We start from the raw sequence: 22,647 nt of genomic DNA on the forward strand, positions 1-22,647 counted from the left end.
CGCACGCGCACGTACGGACCATACGCCCAGTGACTCGGCGATCTTTTGTGAACGCGCGCGCACAACACGGTGACTCCGCCTCTTCCCCTTCACACTCCAGCGTGAGAGCTGATTGGCTAGGGAATCGGAAGTGAGGTCCAATGGTTGTCCTCGTTGTTGGCTGGTACCGAGGAACAGCGAGTGGGTGACAGCCTGAGTGGGGGGAAAAGAGGCCGGTGCGGCGGTAGGACGGTTCCTCTGTTCGCTCTCGGGTTCCTTACGCCATGAGTTCCATCGGCACTGGGGTAAGTGAGCCTAAGGGGGAGCGAGTGAAGGTAGCAGAGCTCCTCCAGCGCTTGTGGATGGAACTGTGGCGGCGGCGGGAGAGGTTCGGCTCTTGCCCCCACCCCCCTGTCTCTGCCATATACGGGGTCTGCGAGGGAGCGCGCGCTCTCCTCGACGTCACCGCCTCTCTCTCGTTGGGGAGGGGCCTGGCGCTGGTTGTGCGCGTGCTGAGTCACTTGGGAAACCGAAAGCGGGGGGGTGGAGGAGGGGGGGAGATGCCCGGGAAGGGAGATGCGGTGGGTGGGAGGGAGGTTGCCTGGCGCTATGTAATCTACTCGCAAGAATTTTTAAAAACTTAAGCAGAGGTACTCAAACTTGGGTCCTCGTACAACAGCTCCCATCATCCTCAGGGGGATCCTGAGCATGATCACCCTGAGGATGATGGGAGTTGTAGTCCAAGAACTTCTGGGGACCCAAGTTTGAGAAACCCTGTACTAGCCTACAAAGATAAATAAAAGTTCTGTCTGCTTATATATTCTAACTAATTAATTAATTGTCTCCTGCCCGTTCTGCAAGGAGCCCAGATTGTTGCACATCGTTATATTCTCACAACAACCCTTTGAGGTTGGTTAGGCATATATTATCTTATAAATTGCATATGCTGACCTTCAGTAAGTATCAGTGGTATATTTCACAGGAACAATACAAAATAATACAGTCCAACCATGAGAAATAAATGTGTCAGCTTAGAATAGTAGCATTAAAACAGATTTGTTTTTTGAAAATCATCAAATGTTGGGAAAATTAAAATGCCTTTACCAGTTGTACAGGGCTCAGAACTCTGATTGGGCTGTATAGCAGGAAAAAAGTATGTTAAATGTGTCCAAGCAATTATTTAATTCAATTTTTAAAAGAAACACGATTCTGCTCGTTTTTTAAAAAAAATATATATATATTCTAATACTTTCACATTTCCATTCCTGATCAAAGCCTGGTTTATGATGCTGCAGGTAACATATCTCACTCCTTTTCCTCCATGATAACTTTGGGAAGCCAAACCTTATGGTTCTGTTCCTGGCTTACTGATCCATTTCTGGCTTTATTGGCATATCAGATGACACATTTGGTGTTTTGTTTGATATGCTAATAAACATATGAGTTTGTGGATAGAGGAAGCAGAAAAAGACTGTGTTGCTCCCAGTTCTTGCTTACTGTGTTTAGGCACATTTCCTTCTTTCACAGTAAATAGCTGCGGGGAATTCCATGATTTAGATCAGGAAAATGATGTGGAAAGTAGGGATGTGCTCGAAACATGATTCAACATCTGAATTGCAGCACAATATCAGGGAGGGGAGCAGGTCTGTCCCTGCTCCTCCTCTACTTGCCATTGCTGTACTTGCGGCACACACCCCCCCCCCCCCGCCCGCCCCCTGCACTATCGGCTTGGCCGGTGGTTATTTTATTATTATTAATTATTATTATTATTTCAATTTCTATACCGCCCTTCCAAAAATGGCTCTGGGTGGTTTACACAGAGAAACAATAAATAAATAAGATGGATCCCTGTCCCCAAAGGGCTCACAATCTAAAAAGAAACATAAGATAAGACACCAGCAGAGTCACTGGAGGTCCTGTGCTGGGGGTGGAGAGGGCCAGTTACTCTCCCCCTGCTAAATAAAGAGAATCGCCACGGTAAAAGGTGCCTCTTTGCCCAGTTAGCAGGGTTTTATTTATTGTTAAATTTATATATTGCCTTTCAGTAAAACAATCCCAAGGCAGTTTACAGCAAAATTTAAAAACAAGATTGTAAAAAAGACACAATTAAAATATTAAGCTAAAAATATAAAACAAATCTGATTAAAAATTTAAATCAAGCATAAAAGCAATACAGAGTACAAAGAGCAGCAGCAGAGACAATCAAATTAAAGGCTGGTCAAAAAGCCAAGATTTTACACTCTTTCTAAAAGCTGTGATGGAGACCAAGGAGTGAATAGCCACCGGGAGAGCATTCCAGAGCCCCCCCCGAAGCTGCTCCCATGTGGTGCTGGCACACACATGGCCTCTGCACATGTGCAGCGGCCATTTGCATGGAGCACTGCCAGTGCTGGGGAAGCATAATGAGTATGGCAATAGTGGTGAGTGGAGGAGAAGCAGGGATGGACCTGCTCTCCTCCGTGTTAAAGGGGCTGTGGAAGCCCTCAGTTTTAAAGGGATTATGCTGTGATCTGGACATCAAATCACGTTGGCACATCCTTGATGGGAAAGTTAACCTCCCTGGCATTGTGGCCCCAGTTGGCTTCTGGCCCCTCCCACAGCTGCTTTTAGCTTCTTTGAAATAAAAAAAACACCTGGATATCTGATTACAGATCTGTTGCCTCATCTACTTCAGCTGTAAGTTTAGTGGTTTTTCAGAAATGTCATAGTATCTCAACCAATACATTCATCAATTTTAGGATAAATGTATTCTTGGAAGACATAGGGTAATCTTTTAGCAACTTAACAATGAGCAACTTAAAGCAAACTTTGATTGTAACAGACAATGACTCGTGTGTACTGATGCAAACTCCAACTTCTAGCATCTGGTAACTCTTTCTGATAAGTTTGGGCTTGGGGTTTTAGGTGAGATTTGGGCCAGCCAATTTAGGAGTGCATAGGCCTTTATTTTATTTATTTATTTGTCAAATTTGTACACTGCCCCAAACTTTCATCTCTGGGTAGTTAACAACAACATAAAACAGTTAAAACATACACAACAATCTTAAAATTTAGACAATCTAAAAGTCAAAAGAGATTAAAACTTAAAAATTTAAAATGCTGAAAAAGCTTGGATGAAGAGGTGGGTTTTCAAGTGCTTTTTAAAAATTGTCAGAGATGGGGAGGGTCGAATTTCAGCAGGGAGCGCATTCCACAGTCTGGGGCAGCAATCGAGAAAGCCCATCCCCGTGTGGCCGCCAGCTGAGGGCAACTGGAGACAAACCTTGCCAGACAACTTCCGTGGGTGGTGGGGCTCATAATGAAGAAGATGTTCTCTTAAATACCCAGGGCCTAGGCTGTTTAGGGCTTTATAGGTTATAACCAGCACTTTGTATTTTGCCTGGAAACCTATTGGCAGCCAGTGTAGTTCTATCAACAAAGGGGTGATGTGGTCTCTCCAAGATGACCCAGAGACCAATCTGGCTGCTGCATTCTGGACCAACTGCAGTTTCCAGACTACATAAAAAGGCAGCCCCACATGGAGCTCATTGCAGAAGTCAAATCTGGAGGTTGTTCATCTCAAGACTATCAGATATAATATCAATGTATGGTATAATAATTGTTTGGATTAACATTTGGCACATGTTGAAGCTGGCCTTGCCATTGCATAACATGCAAGAGTTGTAGCTCAGGAATATTTCTTTCAAAGTTAGTCGCATGTTGCAGTTCTTTGTTGACCAGCAGAGGTTGCTCTTGACTAGTACAAGTAGGCACCAAAGACCACATTGGCTGTGGTGTGTGTGTATTTTGCAAAAGTAACAGCACGATGTCCCTTTATTATAAGCATTGTTTGGAAATGAACAGGATTTGTTCTAAAAAGAGCTCAGCATTGCAGCCATACTTCCCTGGAGATAGCTGTTTGCCATTTGACAGTGACCAGAGCATAGATTGGTTCTTAGTGTTATGTCAGTGCTCTGTTTTCATACCTGCTGAAGAAAGGTGGCATGAATCAAATAAAATAAGTAGCCTTTTCCTGTTTCAATCAGCTACATTTATGGTGGAATCAGGGCGGATTTGATTTCAATTACTTCTCAGGACGGCTCAATTTAATGAGTTAAATCACAATTTAAATCACTAGTCAAGAAGATTCTTAATAACTTAATAGTTATTTTCTATTAAAATGTATTGTCTGATTCGATACTTATTCATCACTACTCAGAAATAGATGTAGGTTTCATTTTTAGATGGTAGATGCAAACTATACACTATGAAGCAATAATTTATTCTGGATTTTTTTCAGATTAAACTTCTTCAAAAAATGGGATGATGATTTGCTCCTCTTATTTAGTACCAAAGCGGATACACACTTGCATGTTCAGACATGCTCCTTTTAGTGTCTTCAGAGCAGGAGCACTTTGCATTATGCTGCTTCATTTGGGCAACCAGACCTTGTATGTCTTGGTTGCACTGTCTGCATTTTGCATGCATGCCTGTCTTACCCACTGGTATAGGAACTTGATTGAAATATTTGCAAATGGGGTCTCTTTTATGGCTTGCTGTCATGAAAGGTGCTTTCTTTCTATAATGGAGGGTACGCTAAAAAAAATAATTTCCTCGGGACTGCATGAATATGTTTTGTACACTTTTTGTTTCACTTTCTGTTGCTCTCCCCTGTCCCGTGCATTTGTATCCAGACTTCTCCCTTCTCTGATCTACTCCAATTTCTCAAATCCTCTATTAATTGACCTTCTCTGTCTTTCCACAGAGAGGTAAGGGCTTAACTGTGTGTGCACGTGCCCATTTGCATGCATGCCCCTGCAGAATAAGACTGATCAGATCTGTTTTCACACCTCCATATACTTTTTAACAAGTGTGTGCATAGAATATAATTAGAGGTTATGATTACTATTGATGATACATTTTACCTTCATTCATTCATTTTTAATAAATTGTTTTAAGAAAATTTAAACATCTAATTTAAACTTTTAAAACTGATTTAAAAAGAAAAAAGAAAAAGAAAACCATTGATTTTTATCCACCCTGTCTGGCATAAAAACTTGCAGTTTGCTGTATGAGAAGGTGAGAATGAGACATGGCTTGTCCTATTTAACAGATGCTACAAACATTTTAATAGTCAGCTGACTGCCTGTGAATCGTGCCAAGCTACCTCAGGGCCATGACTTGAAGTTAACGACATAAAATGTATTTTTGTTTCAAAACATGAATAGCTGTTTGTGTCTCTCCATCTGTAAAGACATGTAAGGAGTTTTTATACTGCCAGTCAGAATAGGTGATCCTGGGATAGTTGGGCCAGCGGTCTAAGTGCTCTTACTAGGGAGAAATCCCATTGGACTTGGTGGGACTCATCAGTGGAGTCCAAAGAATATTTACTCAGAAGTAAGGCAGCTTCATATAGATGAAGTGCCCTAACATTCCAGTTATTGGGCAGAATACTGCATTTCCATGTTCATATATGTGTGGTAGGCAGAGCATAAATATTGAATATTTGAGACTTAAACAATTAGAGAAACGTTTTGAGATTTTAGTGAGAAAAGTTCTCACAATCCTTATTTAAACATTTAGACATGCAGTAAAATCGACAGATTCCAATTCTCCTGCTTCCTTGTTCCAGCTGTTCTTTGAAAAACTTAAAAGTATGTGCTTTCATTTTACAGTATGATCTGTCTGCTTCCACATTTTCTCCTGATGGCAGAGTATTTCAAGTGGAATATGCTATGAAAGCTGTGGAGAACAGCAGGTGAGAGTAAGATCTGTGTTCATCTTTTACCATTTGAATATAATAATGAGAGGAGCTGAAACAAAAGATGGTTTTACAGGGACAAAGAGTAAATGGGAGCACAGATATACAAAGCTGCCTGGTAACTGTCAGACCCTTGATCCACCTATCTCAGTGCTACTCAGTGAGTTGAGTAGCAGTGGCTGCCCAAGGTCTTCGGCAAAGGTGACTCCTAGGTCTGCAGTCCAAGATGCCTTTTAACTGGCAATACCAGGGATGGAACCTTGAACCATGCCAAGGGTGCTCTCCACACTGAGCTCCCTATCTGCATTTGGGTTCAGCACTTGGGAATCCATTGAGACTTACACACAAAGAGAATGAAGTCACTTTTTCAGCCAATTTACTTTGAAAGACATTCAGTCCACTTCACTTCCAGCTAAATAAGTTAGAGACTGCAGCTGTACAGCTTGATCGTATACATGCTTACACAAAAGCAAGTCCTGCTTGGCTAGATGAACTACGGTTCCGACTCAAAGGCAGCTTCTTCATACTTTTGAACCTGGGGCTGAAGGGAGTAATCGTGAGCTCACCTGTCTAGAATTGATTGGTCTGTTCCTCCCATCTTGCCACCTTTTATGGCAAAAGGCATATTCCTGTGGTATCCACACTTTTCTGTAAAAAGCGTCTCTGCCAGTGGTCCCTCTAGTTTTTTTCATCTCTGTGCGGAATGAGTTTTGTTCTGGGTGGCAGTATCAAGGCAGTGTGTGCGCACCTGCATTCAGAAGGGTGCCTTCCTGATTCAACCTGAGCGGGATCTAAATTGAACTGAGCGGACATCCAAAAACTTGTGAGCGTGCGCACGCCTTAGACGGAACAGTGGTCTCTGCTGTTCGGGAAGGATGAAGAACAAACAATTGAATGTTTTTATTCCAAAGGCATATGCCTAGTTGCCACCTCATTATTAGTGTTTCGCTTTCAGTTGATGATTCTCTTATATGTACAGGTATTGGTTGAATTTGCTCCTTTTTTTAGAAGTAGCTGGGTATTTTTAATTAACGTGATTGCTTTAAAAATGGATGGTTTAAAACTGTATCCTTTGTTTTATTGAGCACCTTCTCATAGGAAATGTGACTGAAAATTCCTATAAAATAAATGCTGTGAATTGATGACTGTGCTGTGGGTACTTTTCAGTACAGCAATTGGGATACGGTGTAAAGATGGCGTAGTCTTTGGAGTAGAAAAACTTGTCCTGTCCAAACTGTATGAAGAAGGTTCCAATAAGCGGCTCTTTAATGTAGATCGTCATGTTGGAATGGTGAGTCGGTGCCTGGAGTTTCATGCTTTTGTTATGATCACATGACCTGGCTGATATAGTGGTTATGGCATTGTTAAATGGCTTCTTGGATAATGCAGCTTTGTAACTTTTAGCTTGTAACCAGGAAGACGAACTTGAGGCCTCCGCTTCTGGAGGTGGAAATGCTAGTTTGACCAGTTCTGGAAACGTGCTTAATAATCACGTGTCTGGTGAAAAGGATAATGCTGGAATGAGACGTGGAGATATTGGTATGCAGAGGCCCTGGGATTGCGGCTTTAATCTGAGATGGTGATCTTTTATTTCAGGCAGTAGCAGGGCTCCTGGCTGATGCACGGTCTTTGGCTGACATAGCAAGGGAGGAGGCTTCCAACTTTAGATCCAACTATGGCTATAATATTCCATTGAAAGTAAGTTTTTGTTTCTTTGTTTGGGTTTTTTTGAGGGGACACTGCTGTTAATACAACTCATGAAACACATAGTATACCTCAGATTCTTTGACCAAAAAAGCTTCTGTTTTTAAAGTGAGACAGGATTACCTGTTGTTGCAGTGCTCTAAAATTCTTCCTCCCTTTTTTTTTTAACCTTCCTATAGCATCTTGCAGACAGAGTGGCTATGTATGTACATGCCTACACATTATACAGTGCGGTTAGACCTTTTGGCTGCAGGTATGAGCTTTTATTTGTTCTGTTGTACCTTATAGCACACCCTGCCATCAAAGATTCTGTCCAGATGATAACCTTCTGAAGCAGAAAAAAGTAGGGATCTTCACAAACCAGTTCGGTGCTCTATTCCTAGAACGCTGAACTGGTTCGGAAACTGGCATTCGAACCAGTTCAAATGTGGGGGTGGGGGTTCCTTTAAGGATCGGGGAGTGCCCTAAACCCACCCGCTGCATTTTCCCTTGCCAGTGCTGTGTTAAAAAACTGTCTCTTTGCCGCCCGGGTGCACGTCGGACCGGATGTACCCAGTTCATGAGTGCAATGTATACCACCCTGAGCCATTTTTGGAAGAGCGGTATAGAAATTGAAATGATGATGATGATGATGATGATGATAACCAACACGCACTGGGATGGCAAGGAGGTATGTTGCTGCCCTGCGGGACTGGTTTTTAACACAGCGCTGGCGGGGGAAACACAATTGGGTGTGGGGGCATGCAGTGTAAGGTCATCCTCCCTGATCCTTAAAGGTAACACACACGCCCCACCACCGAACGGGCTGTTGCCAGTTCCGTGCACATCCTTAGTAAAAAGAGGATAGTGATATAAAACACAAGCTTAAAACACTAATTTATTCCTTGTCACTAGATACAGGACCAAAATAGTAGCCTTGCAGAAGAGTTCTGGAGTTGGGAAGCATGTTCTTGTTTGATCCTGGCTTATGAAGAAAGTATATTGAATAGTTACTCACTCATTATAAGTGGTTCTGAGAGGTTAAGTAAAAAGAAAAGGGGGGCAACACTAAAGATGACCAAAAGTACACGGGTGGGGGTGGGGGAAGGGAAGACTTGAACTGGTGTTGGGTGGAGAGTTTATTACAAAAAAATATCCTGCCAGACTTATTTTGACAGAGTGCCTTCCTCAGGTGGAATAGCTGAATGCTCCTGTTTTAAAAGGTGCTTCCATAGAATTCTTGTTCCCCGCAGAATGATATTAAAACATGGGCAGTTCTTGATTCAAATATCCATTAGCATGATTGAAAATGGCTCCGTGTAGCCCCATGTTACTATTTAGTGCCGGGTAAGTGACTAGTTCCACTGCCCTCAGTTCGTGATTCTCCACCAACTGGCAATATCCATGCCCAGTTTAGCCTTCTGAATAGGGGTCACCCTCTTTTTCTCTCTCAAGGATAGAGACTCCAGCCACCCTTTTCCTCCTCAAACTGTCTTCTGCTTTCTGACCTGAAAGCAAATGCCTTGGGCTTCTTGGTTTTTCTTCTGCAAATTTGAGAATGATAGAAACTCTAGATCTTTTTTTTGGGGGGGTGGGGGCAATCTTAACACCAACAAAAAGTTAGGAATCCAACCAGCGCCTATATGTCACCGATCACGTCTTTAGATGCATGTCTGACAACTCATGCAAGACATGTCCTTGAGATAAAGGACAAAGGTACATTCTGTAGGTGATCATATACAACTGCTTTTTAGGTAGCAATTTAGCACAATGTGTATGAAACCATTTACAGAGCTTGTGGTGCATTAAAAACAAAACTGTCCCTCGTTTCTCTATCAAAATACACTATGGGTGGATTACAAACATTAATCATGGGCTATGACTTGTAGCATTAGCAGCTGGCTTCAGTGAAACAATTGTGAGTTACTTACATTCTTTTGTGTCATGCAGGGATTGTGTCATAATTATCTCTGGCTGGCAGTTTCTCTCTAACAAGATTTCTTTCCATTCTAGCTTCATGTTGGGCTCTTACGATAATGATGATGGTGCCCAGCTGTACATGATCGATCCATCAGGGGTTTCATATGTGAGTGTTCTTAAGTAGTTTACCAGTGTTAAGACTTATTTACATAGACGCTAAGAGAAGAGAATACTGGCTGTGAATTCTTACTTCCTGCACTGGTATGTTTCATGCTCATTTGGATAGATTGCAAGGTCTCTGTGTCTCCATTCTGCTGGGAACTTCTGTAGCAGAAGGAACTGTACTAAACATAATACCTGTAATATGCTGCTAGGTATTGGACAGTGAATGTCTGGAAGTGAGTCCCTGCCCAGAGAGCTTCCAATCCACACGGGATGGAAAAGTCCCAAAATGACTGGATTTAATATGATGGAGAGTCATGACTAAATAAATGGAGGCTGGAGAATCTTCTTCTTCTTCTATCTCAACCTTTTCCCAAATAGTATACAAGCCCCCCTGCCTCCTGCTGCTGCCACCATTTTACACTCACAGTATCCCTGTGGAGTTAGGCCAAGAGAGGATTACTGACCGAAGTTCACCCAGTGATCGGCAATTTGAACTTGGGCCTCCGTAGTTCTAGTCATACTCTTACACAAACACACAAGGTGAAGCTTGTGTGGTTTAGGAAGAGCTTGTTAAATAAGTCCATATTAATGGAAGATACACAATAGGCAGTGAGCAACTTGCATGTGTTTGCATAGAAGTTCAGAGTAGATCAGGCACACTGTTTAAAGAACAGTGTTTGTGACTCCTGGGGGGGAAAGCACCATGTGCAAATATGCACAAGTCATGCTTGGTTAAGGCCAAGCTTCAGGAAAGCTGGCTGGTTCTGAAACAATGTTAATTGATCCCTCCCCACCTTCGAACCTGCTGAATTGTTGGTCTTTTGAACCAGGTTGGAAGCCCATAAAGGGCCTCCAAACCGGTTCCGTGCACATCCCTGCCTGTAGCCTCTCACTTGCCCTAAGACAGGAGAGGTGGTCTCTCTCATTAGAGGCCACCTAATAGCATGTAAAGTACTTTTACTGAGCAACCAAGAGTTAATTGGGATGGGGACACACACACTACAAATCATTATATTTTTACTTACATTTTATGAAAGAGATAACAGTACTGGCAATTATAAAGTGATTTTCAAGAGATCTAAGGCACTGCCTTTGAAAACAGTCTGGTGGGGTGGCAGCATATCTCCTTGCTGCCCCGGTGCCTCCTCCGCCTGGAAGTTGCCGCTGCGTGTGTACACATCGCAACATGCACACTCACGTTGGCAACTTCCGGTCCGAGGAGGCACGCTGCTGCCCTGCCGGACTGTTTTAAAAGGAAGCACCAGTGGCGGGGGGGGGGGGGGGGGAGACATGGTAGAGAGTCTAAAATAACAAACTAATAACTGCTGAATTGTGGGCAGCTTTGTCAAGATTAGGTTGAAGAACATAGCAATGGGATTTTTTAAAACGTGCCAGTAGTGGTGATGTGGGGATGCTAGGTCTTTCCAAAGCAACCTCCTAACATGAAGAGCTGTGCTTCAAGGGCCAGATCTTTGCTGGACGCTCTGACATGGTCAGGCTAAGCAGGAAGTGGGAGCTGTGGCTAAACTGGAGGCAGCAGAAGGAGAACCCTTGCTAGGTTGGAGCAGATAGGAAATGAGATGACAGAAGCTGAGTTGGACAGCAGATGCATGACATCGTCTTCTTCAGACTAGAATCCCACTGGCCAATGGGCAAACCTGCCCACGACATTCATGTGATGGGGATGGCCCCTTGCCTGTCACTGCAGCCAAGACTGGCTGTTGCTGCCACACTGACTTAAATGCTGGGGGCAGTGGTGGCACGCAAAGTTCTTGGAAAGCGTCATTCCAACTTGGCTGAAAGTGTGTTGGGTTTCGATTGGGTGTGTGTGGGGAATGGAGATAAAACTTTCTGATTTTTCCTTCCCTCCCTCTCCCCCCCCGCCCAAACTGAGACTTGCTTGGCTGACAATTTGTGTTGCTGCTGCTACCACTGTTGTTACCACCATGGCTTTTCCACAGCCCTGAATGTGAAGTGACTGGCAGCATTGCTTTCTATTCATTGTTACGTTGGTTCAGCCTAAGAAAAGGTTCTATGGGGTGGCAAGGAGAAATTGGTGGGGTTGCATAATTGCTCATCAATTACCCTTTCCCCCCTCCATAAAAAGAATTCTTTCCTCCCTTTGAGCCAACTTGGCATTGATTTGGGAGTTATATTGCTGCCCTGGCCTCATCACTTCTGCTACTACAGCCCTTTAGTTTGAAGTTCTAGGGATACGCGGCACAACCGGTTGGGGGCCAGTTGGCAGTCTGTAATGCTGCCCCTAGTCTAGAAGCTTGAATAGTACCTGGTCTCCAGGGACCAGTGGAAAGGTGGGATAGAGCCAGATATAGAGTCTGAAGGAGAGAATGCAGCCTTGCTCATCATATGATCAACAAGCTGGCACAGATCTCTTCAGCAGAGGCTGGACGTTTTCTGCATTGGGAGCTATTGGCTGCATATGTATTTGTGCGTGATCTTGGATTACCGCACTTCCTAAAGTTGTTTCATTTAAGTGGCATGTCTGAAATTTACTAAAGGAAGGATCTTCTCTTGCTTTACCAGGGTTACTGGGGATCTGCGATTGGTAAAGCAAGGCAAGCTGCAAAGACAGAGATCGAAAAGCTTCAGGTATGCCTGTACAGTCATACTCACGTGGTACATCTCATTTAATGTGCTCTTGCTGCAAAGCAAATGCAGTCTGTTCGGTAATAAAAAGTAGGCTTGTGCCCGAAACGTTTGGGAGGCCATTATGGAGGCCTCCGAAACGTTTCGGCTCTGGGGGCTGTTTCGGTGCTTCGGCACCGGCGGGGGTAGTCTTTTAAGGGCGGGGGAGGGTGCACTCACCCCTCCCGTCGCATATCCCCTGCCGGCGCTCCGTCACTTTTAAGCCCCTCGGGGTGGCAGCGTTCCTCCCTGCCGCCCCGTTCTTGTCATCGGCCGGAAGAAGCAAGCGCGCATGCACCCGTTGCGGGCGTGCACGCGCCCATCTGCCATGCGGGTGCACGCACACGACGGACGCACGCATGCTTGCTTCTTCCGGCCACTTCTGGCCGATGACAAAAACAGGGCGGCAGGGTGGAACGCTGCCGCCCCGAGGGGCTTAAAAGTGACGGAGCGCCGGCGGGGGATATGCGGCAGAAGGGGTGAGTGCACCCTCCCCCGCCCTTAAAGGACTACCCCGCCGGTGCCGAAGAAACTTGGTGCACATCCCTAATAAAAAGGCCTCTTGAGTGGCTCTGAAATGGGTGTCACGGCATGCCCAAGCCCAACTGTTTCACAAAGTCTTTCAGGAGAACAGTGGAAAAGTTTCCTACCATCCTTGCAAGTTCATTCTTCTGCAGCACGTTCATGAATAACTGATACATGCTGTGATTCTATTGGAGTGAGCCTATGGGCTTGGGAACAGAATTATTACTGCTACTAATATTCTGTTTCCTGAGAACCTATGCTTTCATTTTTGTTTTTTTAAAAGCACCCTTATAGTCTTTATGGCTATGAAGATATCCTTGAAAATGCCTGCTGGAATGCCAGAAACTCAAAAGAGGCCTGAATAAGGCTTCCAGTGGCAGCCAGGGATGGAGAGGGGAGTGTCCAGCAGTCTTCAGACCTCCTTGTCCTCCTATCACAAGCAGGACTTCAATATGTTATGCATATTTGATGCTTAGAGGTTGCGAAAATTGACTTTTTTTGGTGCAGAATTTATATTGCCCAAGTTCTTCTATTGTGAGGAGACTGGTTAAAGAGCTTGAGTTTGTTTTGGCATGGCCTTTAAAAAGATTCCCACAATATTCTCCCCCTCCTTATTTTTTAAAAAAGGATTACAGTTAAGGGAAAGTTTTGTGAGAAGCAAATATGCCAGCTTTGTCCCAAGTATTTAACTGGGATTTTATCATTATCAACCAAGATCAGGGCTGGGGGAAGGTCTGTAACTCAGTGGTAGAGCACTTGCTTTGCCTGTGAAATTTCAGTGTTCTGGTATCCAGTCAGAAGGATTGTGGGTAGCAGGGCTGAAAAGGGCCTCTCTCTGCCTCGTACCTTGAAGAGCTAGATGGACCAATTGTCTGATTTGACACAGGTAGCTTCATATTGGTCTCTAGTCTCTCTTCTGGGATACTGATATAGTCCCATGAGATTTTACCAGGGGCTTGTTCAGTCCAGTGCTGGTCTTCATTTTAAAGTTGCATTGCTTAACTGGAGTCAACTGCTCAGCATAGAAATGTGGATGTAGATTTTTATATGGAGCCTTGTCAAACTCTGCAGAGTTTAGCTCCTATGTTTGAACATAGTTGCTTATAGCAGGCAGTCCAATTGTTGAATACAGTGTGGTGTAACTACCTCTTCCTTGAGGGACAAGAATCTCCTCAACTGAGTAGTTATCAACCATAGGAAGGGGCCAGTCCACACAGATGTGACATTAAAGTGGTGTTTGCAAGGGTCTTTTAAATGAAAGTGTGTGTGTTATAAACTGCCTGTAGTTTCTAGGTGCTGCAAAAATAAACTAATAAGTACAGGCCCTGCTTGTAGGCTTACAGTCTAGGTTATTAGGCAGGACACACTGGGGAGAAAGGGGAAAGAAAGCAAAATGAAAAGACCCAGTTGGATTAAGCCAGGGTGAATAGCGGTGGGTTCTTGTTCGTGTGTGTGTGTGTGAAGAGTGCATTTAATATAAAAATGGGGGGGAGATAGAGAGGATAATTTCAGGCTGATCCTTGGATGATCCAAGGAGAAGTGTGTAGAGAAGCAAAACATCCAAAAGAAAATACAAGAATTGGATACATGGCTTAAGCTGGAAGTAGTGCGTGTTTTGGTTTCTGTCGATGTTAAACTTCCACTGGATGGAAACTGGGTTTAGGTATGTGCTGTCCTGTGAGAAGTATGTGAGATGCTGGTGCTAATACTAATGGAGGTTTGAAATTTTTACATAGCTACACATATTCTGAGCAAATATTTATCATCATTGGTGGCGGGATAGCTTCACTGTTTTTGATGTTGCTGTAGAATTTTCCAGCACATAGCTTCCTGCGTCTGACTTACCTCACCACTTTACTCACAGATGAAAGACATGACATGCCGTGATATTGTTAAAGAAGTTGCAAAAATGTAAGTTGTCTTTGTCCTTCCCTTCTGCCCATGTTTGCGGGCTGGCTTTCACTTGAAAAGAAACTAAGATGGAGCAGAAAGGTGACCTCAGTGGGCCTTGGTCAGATTCAGAAATGCAGTCCTTACGTTAGATAGCTCTGCTTTTGTTTGGCCGAGTAGGGCAAGAAAGTTGTTCTTGGGGCTGGAGCTAGCTGGTCAGGTAAACTGTGCCTGCATTTGGGTGATGAGACTTAAAGAGTTCTAGCCAAGATGTGTGGGGCTTTAGACACAGAAATATAAAACTCTTCTAATACTGGCTAAGGCTTATAAAAGAGTACTTTGGGGGATCTTCTCCTTAATGAGTAACAGAGGTGCCAAGGCATGTGACTTTAGGATGTGCTTAAGTGGTGCAGCGGGGAAAGGCTTGACTAAGAAGCAGAAGGTTGCTGGTTTGAATCCCCGCTGCTATTATATCGGGCAGCAGCTATATAGAAAGATGCAGAAAGGCATCATCTCATACTGTGCGGGAGATAGCAATGGTGAACATCTCCTGTATTCTACCAAAGAAAAACACAGGGCTCTGTGAGCACTAGGAATTGAACTCAACTTGACGGCACACTTTATCTTTAAGATTGTAAATAGAACTGAAGCAAAGCATAAGCAGAAACTCTATTTTGCGATGTGCATGTCAGCACACACATTTAGAATGTCTGAACAATGGGTCCAGTGTTTGTAAAACTTCTTCATTGTGGCTGAACTTTTTTCAAAGCTATAAATAAAACTTTTGTTTTATAATTTGTCACTGGCTGCAGCTTTTTCTGTTTCTTCTCAGAATCTACATAGTCCATGATGAAGTAAAAGACAAAGCTTTTGAACTTGAACTCAGCTGGGTTGGAGAAAGTAATGTACCGCTTTAATATTTATTCTGTTACTGTTACATTTAACTGATTTCTGCAAATCACTAATATTGCTGCTTTTAATATGAAACAAATAGTGACTAATTTACCTTATTACAAGCACCTAAAATCTCTTAGGTGTTGATTCCTGTCTGTAGGCATATGATTTGCAGACAGGAATCACTAACAAGCAGTTTGACTTCCACGAGTAGACTGCTGAAATGAATTTGTAGTGTCTTGGTAAACAAGACTGTTTATTTCAAGGTTTTTTAAATCTCTCATCCATAGTAACCAATGGAAAACATGAAATTGTTCCAAAAGACATTAAGGAAGAGGCAGAGAAGTATGCTAAGGTAAGTACTAGAACTTCAGAATATAGTGGCTAACACAGGGAGGCATTCTACTTATTTTTTTATCCTTCACTACTGACGCCCCATCTAATATTTTGTAGTTTTCTTTTGACAGGAAGAGATCCTTTGATTCCTTTCTTAGAAAGATTTTGGTTGATTGCTGTTAGCAAAAGATAAATTGGTCCTTCTGTGTGTCAAAACATCAATTAAACAAGTAGAAAAGATGTTTCTGTGCTGCTTTGAAACCTTGGTTAAGTGGGTATAAATAACCATGCCTGATATCTGACCACTAACATGCATCTTATGAAGTTGTGGATGTAACCCCTTAGCAAGCCATAGGACCTGACTTCTAAAAATTATTTTTCTACAGGAGTCTCTGAAAGAAGAGGATGAATCTGATGATGAAAACATGTAACACATTGTTACTCTAAGACAAATATTTGATTCTATACTGCAGGCCTGTTTGTGTTAATTGCCATTATGTATGTGCTGGAATAATATTTGGGGTGACCAACTTGCACTAAAATAAATCTTTTTTTCCAATTACTGTTTATAACTTTAGATTTGACATCTGAATATTAATTTGATCCTTGGGCTCAGAAGGGGAAGAGAATGTAAGGAAAACAGAGTACACAGCTAATATATGGATTAATGCAACAGGTTTTGCATTAAATGAGCAGGGGTGAAGGTTGTGTCTCTTGCACAGCAGCATATGCCCCCCAGTGCCACAGGGAGACTAAAGACTTCTTTAAAAACAACAACCACCACCTGTCATGGCATGGGAGACTATTTAATGAAAAGTTTTTTAAAAAATCTCATTTGGCATATCTGAATTGACTATTTAGATCAGGGATTCTCAACGTTGGGTCCCCAGATGTTCTTGGACTTCAACTCCCATTATCCCCAGCCCCAGTGGCCTTTGGTTGGGGATTATGGGAGTTGAAGTCCAAGAACATCTGGGGACCCAACGTTGAGAATCCCTGATTTAGATCCTGGCCATGCAATTAAAAAAAAATCTTAGTGCCTCCTTAACCTTGGCTGGTAAGAACTAGCTGAATTATTGTAGCCTCAACAGCAGCGGGCTATCTTGGCTTTTGGAAGAAGATGGCCAAATACCGGGCCGGGGGGGGGGGGGCGGTGCAGTGCAGACACGATCTTCTCTGGCCTTGTTGCTGACAAGCAGCAGATTGCCAGCTCATCCCATACTTCCTCTCCATACTGCAGCATTTTACTCCAGTAGTGTGGATAGCTGTCCTGCGATGGCAAATGCAAATGTAGCTTTCAGTGTGTGTGGAACAGTGGCCACTTTCTTCCCCAGATGTGGCAGTCACACATGTGCAGCCCTTGTCAAGGGCTATTTCAAAACTGGCTTTGGGAGGTATCTGCTGCTATCGTGCTGTGTCCTTGGCATTCCAGTTTGCTGGGTTGGAGGAAAGGAAGTGTGGATAGCTTGAAGGCATCCACACTGCCAGCTTTGACAAGCAATGAGCCACAGTTCAATCACCAAATAAAGGCCGTTTATTTATATTTTATAGAGCAGAAAGGCTGGAGTTAGGTGTCCTGTAACTGCTGGCGTATATTTGATAAAGTAAATGAAGATGTGTTTGAGAACTGATACTAGATAGATGAAACAACATGGTATGAAGGATATGTTGGCAGCTCTGTCCATAATAAAATGAGACCTATATCCAAATACTTCATAACTCCAGATCCTTTTGCTCACCTGTGTTTTGAAAACTAAGCTGGCCCACATCTGTCATGTGAGTAACAGGATGTCTAGAACTACTTTGTCAAATGTGCCTCAGGAAGTTAGGGAAATTTTTCTATGCTTTAAAATAGAGAAGAAAACCAGGCTGTGTGGGTGGCAGTGCTTACTCTTGTTCTGTCCTTGAGCCAGAGAGAAGTCAGCAATATTTGTACCTTCACACTAACATGAACCACCATGTTTTAAGCACATGTGAATGGATGGGGAGCATCTAGTTATTAAGTACTGGTGAAGCAAAGGCATGGATGTGATCAAGAGAGCACAATAAATTACTCCTGAGTAGTCATCCTGAAATTTAGTCTTAAAGTAAAACTCCTGCACTCAAATACTGTTGAGTCTGAATGTGAGCCAGTATCTTTAAAGTAAGGAAGGCCTGATTTTGAAACAAGACTGAGGTCTGTCTTATTTAACACTTGAATACTGCCCATTACCAAAGTCTCTCTAGGCAGTTTAGAACAAAACAAGTCAAGAAATTTCAAAACAATTAACATAAAGTTCAAATTAAATATCTACCATAAAACTGCTAAAAAGTCTGGTTGAAGAGATGTCTTCAGGTCTTTCCTAAAAGCAGCTCTCACCTTGGCCAGAAGTGCTTTCCACAGCTCTGAGCAACTACCAAGAAGGCTCGCCTTGCAGTCGCCACCAGATGAGCCGGCGGCATCCTTAGGCAAACCTCCCCTGATGCTCTTAGTAGGCAGCGGGGCTCATAACTAAGAAGGTGCTCTCTTAAATACCCTGAGCCCAAGCCATTAAGGACTTTACAGGTAATAACCAGTACTTTGTAGTTATCCAGAAACTAATTGGCAGCCAGTATAGTTTTTAAAACCAGAGTAATGTAGTTCTTGGGATGTCCTGGATACCAGTCACCAGCAGCATTCTGCACCAGTTGCAGTTTCTGGACTTTGTACAGAGGCAGCCCATGTAGAGTGCACTGCAATGTCAAGACTGCAAGTTACCAGCATGTGTGCTACTGTTTTAAGGTCACTCACTTCCAGGAAATGGTGGTGTTGGTGAACCAGCCAAAGCTGATAGACAGCACTCCTGGCCCCCACCTCCTCCTGAGGTATCAGAGAGAGGGTTGAGTCCAGAAGTACACCCAAACTGCAGACCTGTTACTTCAGGGTGAGTACAACCCCACCCAGAACTGGCAAATCTATCCCATTTCCTAAACTGCAGCTTCCTACAATGAGCACCTCCATCTTATTTAGATTCAGTCTGTTTGTTATCACTTATCCAGCCCATTACTGCTCAAAGTGGCATTTCATTTTGCCACTCTGAAATGATTATATTTAAAATACTTGTATCTTGCCCCTCCAGTGCAAGACAGCTCAGGCAGCTTACTAAGTCAAATAGATAAATATATATAACATAATATTCAGTTAAAGACAGTTAAAATCAGATTTGCAGATTAAAAAATTACTAGAAACCAAAAACTAAAGTAGCTTAAAACTTACTCTAGTTCTATTTTCCTTGCTCTTAAAGGATTTTGAGTGCCTTATGCAAATTATTTAACATTCTATAATAAACTTACAATGGGTTTGCTAGTTTTGTCTGTTGGAAACATTCCTGCCAGAAGTCCCTAACGTATGAGTCCTGATTTCACGATTTTGCCATTTTCCATTGCTAGGACCAACTATTGCACCTAATAAGGTCTGCCACTGAACCTTTTCTTTTCCTAAATTTCATTCTTTCGAAGGGCTGTATTCACATCATGTTGTCACACCTTTTCAGTACCGTGGCTGTACGAGAACAGGGTATGCATGCAGTGTTGCCTATCTGATGCTCCATGCTGCCAGTGGGTCACTCTGACCTCTTTACTGCCATTAATCTGAGTATCCCTTATACCTAATCACCATGATACATTTTCTGTTAGTAGATAATGTTTTGGTGTAAGCATGGTGTCATACAGATTTTCTATTGAGGTGTTAAGGGCATCATTAAATATTGATGCAAGGTTAAACAAAACATTCAAAAATCAACTCAAAGCAGCTTAAGGGTTTGCCTTTGACTGCCTTAGTTCCAATTCCTACCCAAATCTGGTCCATATTTCCTCTACCACAACACCATTCACTAAGGCAACTTGATGCAAACCTCAGAACAAGACCTCTCTTCCTTCCCGGGCCTCTGGTAGTAGTCAAGGCAGCTAGCCTTGGAATGCTGGACCCCTGCAGCTGCTCAGCTTTTGTTCTGGGTCTTTACCTTGTCTGTTGCTGCAGGCACAAAGTCTTCAATCTGGTGTTCTATGCCTAGTTAACTACTTAATTTGCAGATTACTCGATGGAGGTATCTTTGCTAGCCAGCTGCTCAGCTTTCTAGAGAAGAAGTGACTAAGCTCCTTAGGGGAGGAACTCAGGCCAGACACTTGACTCTTTTGCAGTTATTCAGGTAGAGTTAGCCTAAGTTCCCAGTGACCAGCTGTTCAGTGTCTGCCCTCTGCTGTCTAATCTTCCTTTCTTTAGCTCTTTTCCTCAAGGATAGGGGTTCCCAACCTGTGGTCCTCCAGATCTTGCTGAACTACAACTCCCATCATCCCCAGCTACAATTTGTGGATGGGGATGGAAGTTGTAGTTCAGCAACATCTGGAGGACCACAGGTTGGGAATCCCTGCTCTAGAGCTCTGACATTTCAGCCATTTCTCCCTGTGAGCCTGTTCAGTTCTCCTACTTATATTCTACACCCTAGAATGTTCAGGTAGGCCCAGCCAATCATAGCCCAGCTTTCATGTTTTGATTGGCTTTCACCTGCAAAGCACATACTACTGTGATTGGTTAAGAGCCCTTCTATGGAACCTTATCATTGGACAGTTTAGGATGCCACCAAAACCCCTACTGTAAACGGATAAGCTTAGAACCAGCCAGTCAAGTAAACAAACCCTTCACAAGTTACAATGTAACTAACTTCAATGCACACAAGGTAATTTCTCATTGCAACCAAGTGTTACTATATAAACAAAGCTAATACAAAGCAATATTTCACACTCTCCCTAAGCTGCTGTGGAAATATTTCCTGACATTTATTCCCCACCAACACCCTACACAGGGATTTAAAGGCTCTTGTCACAGCTCTTGCAAAACAAGTTGCAATTTAGTTATTGAAATTCAAAGGGGAGGGGGAAATTACACAAGCTGACTGCATTTCTAGTACTCTGAGGATAACATTGCTTCCTGTGCCAGGAAAGCAACTTCCGTATGAAGCTGTATTTCTGTTAATGCTGTTACTTCCCTAATACTTTTTATGTACTTGCACAGATGTAGACAAGGGCATGTTTACGTTCTATGACCTCATCCCATCAGATTTGTCATCTGCTTCCTGCTTACATATTAAACATGGCCACAGGAGGCAGAACTAACTAAAAACTTTCATAAAATATGTCCAGTTAACCTACAATTTCTGAAAGAGAGAAATGTATTGGGTTGCATCCACAGTGGCACAAGTACAAGCCAGTTTCCCTACCCTGTCTCTTCAGCCACTGCAGTTCTCCAACACCGTTCAAGGGCCCTTGACAGCACAGATGGCTGCAGGGTGGGGGAATTCCCATAAACCTAGTGGAGTCACCTTCTACCAACAGCGGCAAGTCTGCCTAGCTTCTGGAAATTCTTCCCTCCCCTTTCAGCCATCTATGCCTTAGATGATGATGTTGCATTTCAGGGGACTCTGGATGGAGAGAGGCAATAGCTTGCACCATTGTGGATGCTGCTTTATCCTAACATTTTACTTTCTCCTACTACCCTCCAGTTGAAAATACTTCCAAAAGCAGTTCATGTAAGTACATTCAGTCTAACAGATTATAGAACCAGGTAACTTCAAACTGCTGCACACTGGCAGCTGGCTGATAAATGCCCATTGCTAAGAGGCAACAATTAACACTACTGTAACAGTGCCAACATTCCCTACTGCTGTATATGTTAAGGGTCCCCTTGGTGACTCAAGTGCAATTTGAATGTCTTGGGTACAGTTCTGTCCCTCCTAGCATGAGTTCAGTTTTGCACTGGTCATTGAGCAGGAAAAGGGTGAGCAGGAAAAGGGTGTTTGCAAAGCTGGTCATTTTTACAGGACAATACTGTTCCTTTGATCTTGACAGCTTAAGCAGCACATAGGCAGACTGCTTTCATTTGTAGCAGTTCAGCAGTAATTCCTTACTTTAAGTGGCAGCAATGAGAAAGTTAATATAACCTGCAACAGAAAGATTTGTACTACATATCCAGTTACATGCCAATATGACCTTCCGAACACCACTTTAAGGTAGCTTGTCCAGTCCTGAACCAATCTTAGGTTTTTCAGAGTCATTAGAGGCAGGATCACTTCTACAGAAGAACTGGTTGCTTCTGTGTACAACAAATCTCCACATCTGTATGCCACCCTCTCAGTGGAGGAAAGATGGAATACAAATGTATTTATGAGGGTGGGGGAAAACAGTCAGTTTGATGCTGTGCAACTTGTGCCGTATTGTGCTATGCCAGAAAAACCTGCCAGTTGCCAAGATAAAGGGCATGTCCATACTTGGCTTGTGCTAGAAATCTCTTTAATTCACCAATACTGTGCAAGGGCACGAAGCATCACAACACATTTATTCACAGGGGCAGGCTGCATGCAACTGCCAGAACCTCTTCAATCACAGTAAGTCTTTATTCCCCCAAAACATTCAAAGCATAGTTCAGTCCTTTGCTGCTTTGTGGAACTTAGTCAAAAAGTGACTGAATATTGATGTAACAGACTGCCATCTACTAGTCGAAGTAATATACAAGAACTCCCAACAACTCCACTGTTAATATCACTAGAAGAGGAAGTAAGTGTGAAAATCCAGTCAAAGTAATCCAATCAAATCCAGTCTGCCCACAGGGGAATCAGCCTCAAAGCTGAGCACCTACTCTGAGGCTGGTTCCCCTGTGGGCAGCTGAAGATCATGGTGGCCATTCAGCTGCTAGCAAGATTGAACATTATTTTTATTTGTTTTATTGTATTATCAAATTTGTACACCACCACAAATTTTCATCTCTGGGTGTTTAACAATAACAAAACCAGTTAAACATATACAAAAAACTTAAAACAATTTAAAAGTAAACCAGAGCTTAGAACCCCAAAATTTTT

The 22,647-nt window shown here is 43.0% G+C and overlaps 1 protein-coding gene across 1 annotated transcript; it reads left to right on the forward strand.

Moving 5' to 3' along the window:
* Nucleotides 1–116: 116 nt before the first annotated feature.
* On the forward strand, nt 117–16,337 carry PSMA3 (proteasome 20S subunit alpha 3). Its single transcript, XM_053285840.1, has 11 exons — nt 117–284; nt 5,634–5,716; nt 6,887–7,010; nt 7,316–7,417; nt 7,603–7,676; nt 9,416–9,488; nt 12,032–12,097; nt 14,523–14,569; nt 15,381–15,448; nt 15,733–15,797; nt 16,165–16,337. The coding sequence occupies exons 1-11, from the start codon at nt 264–266 to the stop codon at nt 16,207–16,209; spliced, it is 768 nt and encodes a 255-aa protein (XP_053141815.1). The 5' UTR covers nt 117–263; the 3' UTR covers nt 16,210–16,337.
* The last annotated feature ends 6,310 nt before the right edge of the window (nt 16,338–22,647 follow it).

This window comes from Hemicordylus capensis, chromosome 1 (assembly GCF_027244095.1).
Source record: "Hemicordylus capensis ecotype Gifberg chromosome 1, rHemCap1.1.pri, whole genome shotgun sequence".
Lineage (NCBI taxonomy): Eukaryota > Metazoa > Chordata > Lepidosauria > Squamata > Cordylidae > Hemicordylus > Hemicordylus capensis.